The following is a 12,205-nucleotide window of genomic DNA, read 5'->3' as shown; positions in this document are numbered from 1 at the left end:
ATATATGTAATAAGTTAACATTTTATTCAGCAGTTATTATTAATGACTAATAAAATAAAATTATATTATCTAATAAAAATAATATTAAAGACTATTTTATGTATTTTAAAATCTAAAAAATTAAAGTATTTGTTTTCAAAAATTTCAAGAATTAATTTGGAAAATTAAAAGAGGTGCAATACAACTAATGCATAACTGTATATTAGGGAAAACTTGAAATGATAGAATAATTATAAGATTATTTCTCTTTTTTTGAGGGTACTATTACGAGGAAATTACTCTTAAATTACACCAATTATAAAAAACCATAAACAACCCAATTTGAAAAACAAATAGTTATAGAATTTAATTATGATGTATTAATAATAGAAAATATTTTATAATATTTACATTGTATAGTTATATTTATTTTTTTAATAATTATTTACACAATTAATATAAAAAAATAAATATTTGTATTAATATAATATTATGTCATTAGATATATGTGTAAAATTATTTTATATTGACATTATATCAAAATTAAATTCATATTTATATCTAAACAATATTTAAAAAAGTCTTGATCTAGGAGTGTAACTGTACAAATTCATGTCTCTTTTGTCATAAATGGCAAATAGACATTATAAAACACAATATATATTAACATATACATCACAATATTAATTTATTGAAATTGAAATTGAAATACATAGATCCGAGCTACGTGAAGAGAAGATGTTAAAAAGAAATACAACCACAACCACAAGTATAAGTTACAAATAAATTATACTATCATTCTCAATGTAAAACACATATAAGTTTAAGTTGATTTTTACTAGAATTGTGGGCGATTACAATTAATTATAATAAGAATCCTGGTATAAAGTTAATGGAATATTTATATAATGAGTTATTTATTTGATTTAATATAAATTAAAAAATAAATATCTAAAATAAAATATTATTAATTTTTTAAATATAATACATTTATATTATCTAAAATAACAATTTGAATATTAAAGATAATAAACATCTGATATTTTATTGAATCGAACATCTCTAAATTTTCACTATACACATTATATATTATACATATATTTTATTGACTTTTTATACTTTCTCTTATAATAATTAGCATGTGAATATCAATCATTTTATCTTCCGAATGAAGATGTAAAATCCTTAAAATGAGTTTCCACCGACATTGAATTGGTAGTTTCATTATGAATGAATGTTTCCGTAATCACCAAAGCTCAATGGCGTAATGCCTACGTTCTCAGAGAAAAAAGAAATAAATAAAATAAATTCAAGGATGCATAATGTATAAAAAATAACTTAATTTGTGGAGAATCAAACTTCAGATGTACCTCAAATTCAACAAAATCTTAAAAGAACTAAGATACTAGTAGATTCTATTTTTTTTATGTGTCTTGTGTGCTTTTTTTTGTCGTGATGTGTCTTTGTTTGAGTTGTTTTATTTGATTTATTTTTTAGTAAATTTAATACGTTATTTAAAATTCTTACTAATCGAGATAAAGCCAGTTCTATTACATTTGTGATGATTAACATAACCATGGTTTGACCTTATATTTTGCTATTTGATATTTTTGTAGACTAATAAATAAACAAGTTACGTAAACAGTTAAGACACATATTATTCAAGTTACAATTGACATTTTTTTATAAAAAAAGATATAAAATCAAATTTTCAATGTGTTTATTAAAAGAAAAATTTAAAACTTTCTATTGATAATAATTTTAATATATGTCTTAATAATATATTTTAGCTAAATCCTTAGAATAATAATTAAATAATCAAAAATGAAAAAATAAAATAAAAAATACTCAATATATGATTAGCAAAAACATTAGACAAAAAGACTGAAATTCCACCTATAGCATGTATCATTATCACAATCATCAATTATATTTTAGTAAAATTAACATATATTCATATGAAATTAATAGTTAAAAATCGTTAAATAATAATTTAATCAAACTTATAAATTAATTAACAGTTCTTAAATATTAATTTTATATAAAAATAATTACATATGAATTTAATTCACCTTATATCTTTTTGTGTTTATTGTATTCCATAAAAAAAATGGCTTGAAAAGAAAAATATCAAAAAGAGAGCAAGTAAAGACTTAAAGGTGCATGTTACGGTGATTATTATTATTATTAAAAATTATTAAATAATTTAATAAATTTAATTAAATTATTATCTAATATTTTTAATTATTAATTTTATATAAAGACAAATAAAAATTTTAATGAAAACTCAGATACAATTTATTTTTTAAAAAATTAATAATTAAAAATTATTAAATAAAAATTTAGTCAAATCGTTTAAATTATTTAACGACTTTCAATTATCAATTTTAAGTGAAGTCGAGTAGAGTTGAGTATTTACCAAGAATTTTTACCCTCGTCAAATTGGGCAAATGTCAAATGACGAATTGATGATGGGTCCCGTCCCATTGAATCCCCAAATGAATCGAGAAAGAAAGGAGGCCATGGGAGGCAGTTGGCCGTTGAATATTGAGTTATTGACTTTCATAATACGCGGAGAATCTACATACCTTCCCTCCTTCCCTTCTTTTCTTTTTCTTTTTCTTTTTCTTTTACCAATAACACCGTCACCATGATCTCCCTCAATAGATACAGTGTTCTGGAACCAACTACCACGGTAATCATTTCTATTTCTATTCCCCTTTTCTTAAAATTAATGCAATGAGAATGAAACTGTTACGAATATTATTTGACAACACGTGCTGCTCCTCTATTCTACCAATCACGTTGAAATCTAACTCCATTTTTTTATTCTTCTTTTTCCACCTCATACACTACCAAACCAAGCAAAGAGGAACACCGTAATATCTATCTATATAAGAACACCACATACCTCGTTTTAAGGAACAACAACAAACGTAACATTCTGGTCTCTTGTGTTTCTTATTCTTACTGTTACTTGTTCATAATCTTGTGTAGAGGGTGGTGTTGGGAGTGAGAAAGTTGTTAGCAGTGATGTCAAGCACATTCATGAACGGTGGTGGTGGTGTTAGAGACTTGTATGGTGAAGACAGAGCCACGGAGGATCAGCTTATCATCACCCCTCGGTCCTTCTCTGTCTCAAGGTGAAATACATAAGACAAAACATCATAACTTAGTAACTTGTCTTGTCTCTCTTTATTCTTTGGATTTATGCTGCATTACTCTATCTCTACCTCATCTTGTTATGTATATAAGATCAAAAATGGATCATATCTTTATTCACATGAACCTATTCCATGAAGTCTTCTTCAACTGTTAGATGATTTGAAATGTTTAACTGAATATTATTGACTGAACCATCTAATAGTTCGCAATATCATCTTCACATAAAGATCCACCTTTTCTCTAAGGCTCTTAATTTGAGTATTGTGTGCTAATTTTCAATTGTGTTTAACAGTGGCTGCACTCTGCTGCGCGATCCGCGCTACAACAAAGGCCTCGCCTTCACTGAGAGAGAAAGAGATGCTCATTACCTGCGAGGCCTTTTGCCACCAGCAGTATTCAATCAAGAACTTCAGGTGATTAATTACCAAGAATCTTAGATTGAATCCTGTCACATTTAGTTACATCAATTGTTATTATGGATCTTCAGGAGAAGAGGTTGATGCATAACCTTCGCCAGTATGAAGTTCCTCTGCATAGGTACATGGCCATGATGGATCTTCAGGTACTTTCTGAATTCCTAACAAGCTCCATGTTTATTGTAATCATTTTACATGAAACACTTCACTGACTTCATTTTTCAGGAGAGGAATGAGAGGCTGTTTTACAAGATTCTGATCGATAACGTTGAGGAACTGCTTCCTGTTGTTTACACTCCAACTGTGGGAGAAGCCTGCCAGAAATATGGAAGCATTTTCCGTCGTCCGCAGGGTCTATACATCAGTTTGAAAGAGAAGTATGCTTTCTTATTTCTATTCACTGTTCTTGTTTTCACAATTTAGCCTTTTGAGGTGAAAAAGAAAAGAAGATACTAAAAGTGTTTGAATTGAAACTCTGCAGAGGCAAGATCCTTGAAGTACTGAAAAACTGGCCAGAGAAGAACATTCAAGTTATTGTTGTCACTGATGGTGAGCGTATATTAGGACTCGGAGATCTTGGCTGCCAGGTAAATAGATACTGATTGTGGTTTCTACCTTAATCTAATCAGCATTACACTTGCAGATGAGTTTGTTGACATAATTCTTTTGGTTTATGTTAGGGAATGGGGATTCCTGTTGGGAAGCTTTCACTCTATACTGCATTGGGAGGGGTTCGCCCTTCATCAGTAAGGACTACTGAATGATCTTCTAGCTCTTTGCTCATAATTAACCAATTGATGGATTGTAATCTGGATTCTATGGTTTCAGTGCTTGCCTATAACCATTGATGTTGGCACAAACAATGAGAAGTTGTTGAATGATGAGTTTTACATTGGTCTCAGACAAAAGCGCGCAACTGGGAAGGTTTGATCTTGAATGAATGCAGATTCATCCTTTTTCTTTTTTCTTTGTTGAGTGTGAAATTTCTAGTGTTGACATAAATTTTTGTTCATTGTGATATAGGAATATGCTGAGCTTCTAGATGAGTTCATGCGCGCTGTTAAGCAGAACTATGGGGAGAAAGTTCTTATTCAGGTAAGTAACATATCAGATTCAACACTCCAATATCTGGATTCTTTTCAAATGTTTTCCTGATTTTCCTCGTTCTTCTTCAGTTTGAAGACTTCGCGAATCATAATGCATTCGATCTGCTTGCAAAATACAGTTCATCTCATCTTGTTTTCAATGATGATATTCAGGTAGCAATAGCATGCTTGAAAGGTTTTGAATTGCTTATTCTAATTTGAGGTTACTTAATGACTAATCTTCTTTGGTTTATTTTCAGGGTACAGCATCTGTGGTATTAGCAGGATTGCTTGCTTCCTTAAAATTAGTTAGGGGAACCTTAGCTGATCATACCTTCTTATTTTTGGGTGCTGGAGAGGTTAGTGTCTTGGGAAAATTTGTTTCATTATTTCTATCTTTCACAAAGTCATGTTACTGTTTCAGAAGGGGAAAAAAAAATTAGTATGTATTATTATTATCTGTGTAAAAACTTTTTATACCTTCCCTTGAGGCTCTATTCATTTTACCTTAGAAATATATAACTTTATGAGAATGCATGAATATACAATGTCTATGAAATAAAATGAAATGATATCAATGATCCTTTCTTACTTTAATTTTGGTTGATGAAGGCTGGAACTGGTATTGCAGAGTTGATAGCACTTGAGATATCAAAACAGGTAAAAAAAATCTGATAGAGTTGTATTCTTCATTTCATGGCATTATATTTTATGAAATTTATATACACTATCTTATTGGACAGACAAAAGCTCCAGTGGAAGAAACCCGCCAGAAAATTTGGCTTGTCGACTCCAAGGTATAGACCATGAAGCTTGAGTTTCTTGGAAAACAAGAAAGCATGACTTTTCTTGGATCGCAAGATCTTCTTTTCGTCAAAGCTCTCAAAAATAACATGTTCTTTTTCCAGGGTCTTATTGTTAGCTCTCGCCTCGGATCGCTTCAGCACTTCAAAAAGCCTTGGGCACATGAGCATGAACCTGTAAAGGAGCTTGTTGATGCTATCAAGGTGACTCACCTTATTATATTTCCTAATTCCTAAACAAGGAAGGGGGAAAAATTAGTGTATACTTTATTTGTTAAGAGAATAAATAATTTTCTTACATACATTTGATTCCATCAGGCAATCAAGCCAACAGTATTGATTGGATCATCTGGAGTAGGGAAGACATTTACCAAAGAAGTGATTGAAGCCATGGCATCATTGAATAAGGTTCTTCCTCTCTTTCTCTAATACTACTTTTTCTTCCTGATATGTACATGCTTATATCTCTAATAGTGTATGATTTTTGTAGAAACCACTCATTCTTGCTCTCTCCAATCCAACATCTCAATCTGAGTGCACTGCTGAAGAAGCTTATACATGGAGCAAGGTAACTAACTGCTTATATAATTAGCCTCAGAAATTCAGAATAGATTACACACATCATTATATGTTAATGTTGTTTATCTTAATTTAATTTGCAGGGACAAGCAATCTTTGCCAGTGGTAGCCCATTTGATCCTGTTGAATATGAAGGAAAAGTCTTTGTTCCTGGACAGGTTTCATTTGACCTTTGCTACCTACACATTTTGTTATTCAATATAAACATCTCAGTGGCTGACCTTTATATATTTATTTTTTCATTTTTTTTTTTTGCGCTTCCTGCAATTCTGTTCAGGCCAACAATGCTTACATATTCCCTGGTTTTGGCTTGGGTTTGATCATCTCCGGTGCAATCCGCGTACGCGATGAGATGCTCTTGGCAGCCTGTGAGTTCACTCAAACTAAGAGAGATTAAATACACTAAAATCAATTCAATCTAAATTCCAAGAAGGTAGAACCAAGAAGTCACTAACGGTTTCTTCTTATGCAACAGCTGAAGCTTTGGCAGCACAAGTGTCACAGGAGAACTATGATAAAGGACTGATTTACCCTCCATTCTCAAATATCAGAAAGATATCAGCACATATTGCTGCTAACGTGGCAGCCAAGGCATATGAACTTGGTTAGTTTCATGAAATGTTTTTGAGTTTCAGACAACTCTGCTCTATTTTCTCTTCATGTTCAATACTTTTATCTTTTGTGCTGTTTGGTAAAACAGGTCTTGCTTCTCATCTACCTCGACCTAAGGATCTTGTCAAATATGCAGAAAGTTGCATGTACAGCCCAGGCTACAGAAACTACCGTTGAGATTTTTGAACCATATTATATCATGTTTTGTTTAGTTTAGTTTCAAAGGCTACAAACTATGATTTAGACCAAAGCTTGTGGCAGCTTCATGAACTATACCAAGCAGAACGTATTAGTAGTGTGCTTTCTGCGGTTTTCCAGTTATGAGATACTTGTTAGGAACAGATTCATTTTATTGCTAAGATAGATTGTTGTATAAGGCATCGCCATAGGAACTTAAATTCTTCAACCAGTTGTCAGAGAAGTTTGCTAATTCTTTCAAATTGTTGCCCTTTGTTAAGGATTACCATCTATATTATCTGTATTACAATTTATGCTGAATGAGGCTTCTTTTTTTTGTTCTTTTTTATTTTTCTTTTTGGCATCAGCATATGCTGTTTGTTTGGAATACAATATATTAATAATGAAAACAAGTTGCAAACAAGAGTTGCAAGAAGTTGATACTTATAATTTACCCTAACCGTGCTGTTAATTCCAAACTATATAACTAAAACTAGAATTCTAGATAAACATGGCATAAGATACACACACTCACCATAAGTGCTGTCATATACATATATCAAACTTATAAACTGTATGGCCATATTGCATAAACAAGATTGAAGGTTTTGGCCCATTTCTTATGCAACTTGACAACTTCGTATCCCCCAAAACGACCTAGGTTTCAGTTTCTTGGTGGTGGCTGTAAAAAGCCACCCCATTTGAGTTCTGCATGAGGCACAACGAGTGATTGTCCATGCATACCTGCAAAGAGTAGCACATTAACATGTTAGCAGCTCTTTTTTCTTCTCTATTTTCCCCCTCATTTTTGCGCGGCAAACATGCATGACTGCTAGCAATTATCTTATCCGTAGACCATGGGCGTGTGTACATTATTAGCCTCTTGTTAATTGATCAATAACATGGAACTTGAAAATTGAAGTTACCAACATGAAAGTGGACAAAACTCACCCAGGAAACCAACTATATTCTGTAGCCGGTGGCCCGACGAGGTCTAAGCCATTTGCCTTGTGAAGAGTCATTATTTCATGTACATAACCACCTGGGTTCACATAAGCACCAAGAGGGCCCTCACTTGACATCACCAACATATCACTTCGTTTTGCAATTATAGTCTGCAGATTTTAAGATGTTAAATAAGGGAAATTCTCGCAATCTATATTTAAACGGGGCAATATGATGTGCAATATTGTAGAGCTATAGTGAGGTAACAATTATACCTGGCAGCTTTTACATCGGATAATATCAATACTCTCTAGTAATTCAATTTCCTTGCGCAATCTATATGCAATGCCATTGATGTCCAAAAGCTCCTGCCTTGTAGATTCAGACACAGGTATTTTACTAGCAATATAAAATGATAAAATATCAGGCTTCTTAACGAGATTATCCATGCTAGGCACCCCAATTATCTTCCTCCACATATCTACAGATGATCAAAACAACCATTAGTTGTTACTCTGAGACTGACACATCACTTACACACTTAGGTTTGAATTCAATATTCAGTACCAAGGTTTTCATGAAAAAACCAACAACAAATAACGAGATATAGCATCTAATTTATGTCGACAAAGAATAAACCAATATATGGATAAAACCATATATCAATATATTACTAACACATGGGTTATGCAAAACTATTTGGGTAAATTATAGACACACAAGATGACATCTTCATGAATTTTCCACTGAAGTCCCTATTTGAATTCAAAAATACCGAACCAGCCAGAAAAGAAAATCAAGATGTAATTCAGAACAATAGTGATATTGATAAAAAAAAAAAGGAAGAAAAAACAATGAAATACACTCGCATGAAACATAGCAAAATACCTGCAGCCCTTTGTGCAAGCGAATGGGAGTCAAACATACGATATACCCAGTGAGGCCAGAATGCCGTTGATATTTTATTTGATGGGTAGGCATATCTATTTTCAAAAGAGTCATTAAGCTCTTCTCCTATGCCTGACTGATTTCCGGAAGTTGAACAGCTAGCGATTCTTGAATCCTTTGCTTCAGTTTCATTTAGATTTGATCTGATTTCCTGATATGACTTCCCTGTGACTTTATCACCACTGCTCCTGGCCGATGATGATCCTAATTCCCCAAACACATCCCTTGGTGTTTTCAATGGTAGACCTTCCTCAATAATTTCAATCTCTCCATAAGGCTAAGAAGAACCATCACAACCAAACGAACAAAAGGGTAGTCATCAGCCTCTAGTTACATGGTTGATGCCAAAATAGACAAAAATTAAAGAGGAAAAGCAGTAAAAGTATTAATATCTTTCTAACCACTCCATCTGCATCATTCCAACACCTTCTTAGGCGAAATCGTTGTTGTCCGCGAGTCACCACATTCAACGAACCATCCTGTAGACGTCCATATTGTCGAATCTTGAACATTGCCAGAATCAGTCGAAGTTATTCACATAAAGTTAAAAATTGCATAAGGGCACAAAGTTATTTCAAGAACATAATCAATAAAACTTTCATAGGATCAAAGGAAAAGATGAACAATCCAACAGAATCCAAAACCTGTGGAAACTTGAAAATATCCCATAACAGAGTGACAATGCAACATTATGCAAACATGATGATAACCCTGAAAGTACAAAACTCTAATTCCACAATAATTCCCACTATTCCCTTGATTGTGTACAACAATGAAGAGCAGAAGCAGCATAAACACAGATAATAATGATATACCTTGAAGGCGAAACAGGGGAAGGTTCACAACAGAATCACCATCCAAGAAAGCAGTTCTGTGGCGAGTGTCTTCAATTTCTGTGGCATGCAAGTATTATTATTTAGGTTAAACAGAAATGCATTTCTCTTCATAGAAAACTAACGTATATATATAAAAAAAAAAAAAAGAACACCGTACCACCGAGATATGTGTGCAAAGATGGTTCAGCTAAGTGAACAACACCATCACCATCGTCATCTTCGAGGCGGTCTTCCTCTTCCAAATATTGACGAAGAAAGTAGGTGTAGTCTTGTTCCACCTCATCATCTTCCAACAAAAGGTCCTGATCCTCCAGATCCATGGCTATTGTGCTAGGGTTTAGGATTTTGTGGGAGGGTAATCGAGCATAAATTTCTGGGTGTAGTTTGGAATTGGAGCTCACTGGTACAGGGTAACTGCTACGCCGTGCAGAGTTTATTGTACACTTAGAAAAGTGTAAACTTGTGAATCTTCTAACACCATCTTTCTTCTTCTTCTTAAAATCGTTTACTTTTTTAAAAAAATAATAAAATAAGAAGAGTTTTATTTTGGTGCCAGAGTATTCATTTTACACGGTTGTTTTTTTAAACACAATAAAATAGAAGGAAAAAGAACAAAATCACAAAAAACTAATACAAATATAAAATAAATTATAAATTATCTTTAATATTATCTCTGGTATTGCTATGAATAACAAAAGAATTCACATTGTTCCAAGCTTTTTAATTGATCGATAAAGTATGAAAAATTTCTGTTACATATAGTTTTTTGTTGTGAAAGATCTGCTCATTATTTTTTAGTCAATATTTTAAATAATTGAAAAGAATATATAAATTATTTGTTATGTTCTTTTTTTCTATTAAAGACGCATGTCCAATTTTTAAAATATTTTTTTAGCAAATTCAAAAGGTTAAAATAGGCTATAATTTCTCAAAATTAGATAACTATGCACACAAAATTTGTTAAAGTAAAATCACAACCAACAAATAAGTTATGAATATATTTAATATTTTTTTATATAATACACATATATTATCACCTTGATAAATAATTCTCAACTTAAACAATTTTTTTTAAGTATTCACTCTTTTTATTAAAATAAACTAAATAAATAACTCAATTCTTGGCAGAACCAATCCTTTTCATAGAATTTTGGTGAAGCTATAACTTGTGACATCCTTCGAAAGCATTTCGGACTACAGCACAAAAGAATTAATAAAAAAAATTTATTTTCTGTCAAATTTTCACACAATTCTATCTTATCTATCGTTTTATAATTTACAAGTCTTAAAATATCATGTAACTGATGACTCATCCACTAATTAATTCCATTAGTATAGCTTTCGTTTTTATTGAAAAATTCTAAATCTACTCTAATCTATTCCAAAATCTACAATTTCTTATGTTAGATCCTCTTTAATTTGAAATAGAAAAGAATCTCGAAAAACTATTTTTTTTAACAAACTACTTGTAACCACACATTTTCTCAAAAGCGAATTTTTTTTTTATCATCTACCTCTATAAACAACTCAACAATCATCTTATATCTCACATTTTAATCTTTAAACTGTAACTGACAAATAATCTTTCTATGAACTCTCTCATAATATTTAAATTGACAACATAATATTAAAATTCAAACTATTACAAAAACATACTATTTTCTTTCATAATAGACACTTTTTTTTTTAATATCATCACCATTTGAATAAAAATATTGTATTTCTAATTACATACAGCATCACCACTCTTAATCCACTTAACTTGTTTGGAGTCTAAATCACATCCCATTTAATCAACGCTATTGTGCTAGGATTTATGATTTTGTGGAAGAGTAATTGAGCCTAAATTTCTGTGTGCTTTGGAATCGGAGCTCACTAGTAATTGCTACGCCGTGCAGAGTTTGATGTATACTTGAAAAAGTGTAAACTTTCTACTTCTTAAAATCGTTTACTTTTTAAAAAAATAATAAAATAAGAAGTTTTATTTTGGTATCCTAGTAGTTATTTTACACGGTTGTTTGATCATGTTTGTTTTTTTTTTTTAACTATTTACGGATTTATTATAAAATATAGTTATTTTTATTAATATAAAGATACATAATTAAATATATTTGTAAAATAATTTTAGATGGCTAATGTATTAAAGATAAATTTAAATAAGAATTTAATTTTTAGGTTTTTTATAATATTTTAAAAATAAAATATATTTTTTGTCTCTAAAATTTAACAAAATTTTTTAAAATATTTCTAAATTTTATTTTGTTTTAATTTTGTTTCAAAAGTTTTCGATTTATATCAAATATACTTCTGACGGCTAATTTTTCAAAAAAATTAAAATCAATTCAACAACAATTTTATAAGAACAACCCTAAACACAAGCAAATTAGGCATAATTTTTATGCAATATTGTTAGATTGGTCTTTAATTTTTTAAAAATTTAGCCATCAAGAATATATTTGATGCAAATCGAAAACTTTTGGAACAAAATTGAAACAAAATAAAACTTAGGAATATTTTTAAAATTTTTGCCAAACTTTAAGGACAAAAAATATACTTTACTCTATTTTTAATTTGGCAAACTAAGGATCAATTCATCGCAGATCAAAATTTTGGTTAAGAATTTGTCTCTAGTCAATGGATTCTTGCATGCATAAAGTGGA

General features: G+C 30.9%; 2 protein-coding genes across 2 annotated transcripts; one reads left to right on the top strand and one right to left on the bottom strand.

Moving 5' to 3' along the window:
- Positions 1-2,382: 2,382 nt before the first annotated feature.
- LOC107461041 (NADP-dependent malic enzyme) lies at positions 2,383-7,165 on the top strand. Its single transcript, XM_016079483.3, has 20 exons — positions 2,383-2,674; positions 2,977-3,122; positions 3,437-3,557; positions 3,632-3,706; positions 3,786-3,937; positions 4,042-4,147; positions 4,241-4,306; positions 4,389-4,484; positions 4,584-4,655; positions 4,736-4,819; positions 4,906-5,004; positions 5,258-5,305; positions 5,389-5,442; positions 5,554-5,652; positions 5,767-5,856; positions 5,939-6,016; positions 6,111-6,185; positions 6,305-6,395; positions 6,503-6,631; positions 6,728-7,165. The coding sequence occupies exons 1-20, from the start codon at positions 2,630-2,632 to the stop codon at positions 6,814-6,816; spliced, it is 1,815 nt and encodes a 604-aa protein (XP_015934969.1). The 5' UTR covers positions 2,383-2,629; the 3' UTR covers positions 6,817-7,165.
- Positions 7,166-7,295: 130 nt separating this feature from the next.
- On the bottom strand, positions 7,296-10,055 carry LOC107460998 (uncharacterized). The gene is given in 7 exon segments (XM_052253260.1): positions 7,296-7,560; positions 7,768-7,931; positions 8,037-8,242; positions 8,650-8,986; positions 9,111-9,212; positions 9,334-9,602; positions 9,703-10,055. Coding segments are annotated over 7 exon segments (1,506 nt in total). The 5' UTR covers positions 9,866-10,055.
- Between the last annotated feature and the right edge of the window lie 2,150 nt (positions 10,056-12,205).

Source organism: Arachis duranensis, chromosome 8 (genome assembly GCF_000817695.3).
Source record: "Arachis duranensis cultivar V14167 chromosome 8, aradu.V14167.gnm2.J7QH, whole genome shotgun sequence".
In the NCBI taxonomy this organism is placed as follows: Eukaryota; Viridiplantae; Streptophyta; class Magnoliopsida; order Fabales; family Fabaceae; genus Arachis; species Arachis duranensis.
This window is presented reverse-complemented; position numbering and strand designations above follow the sequence as displayed.

Coding starts and splice junctions, on each gene's coding strand:
- LOC107461041 (XM_016079483.3), top strand. CDS start 2,630: ATGATCTCCCTCAATAGATACAGTGTTCTGGAACCAACTACCACG. Junction 3,558..3,631: donor TATTCAATCAAGAACTTCAG/GTGATTAATTAC, acceptor ATGGATCTTCAG/GAGAAGAGGTTGATGCATAA. Junction 5,857..5,938: donor CCATGGCATCATTGAATAAG/GTTCTTCCTCTC, acceptor TGATTTTTGTAG/AAACCACTCATTCTTGCTCT.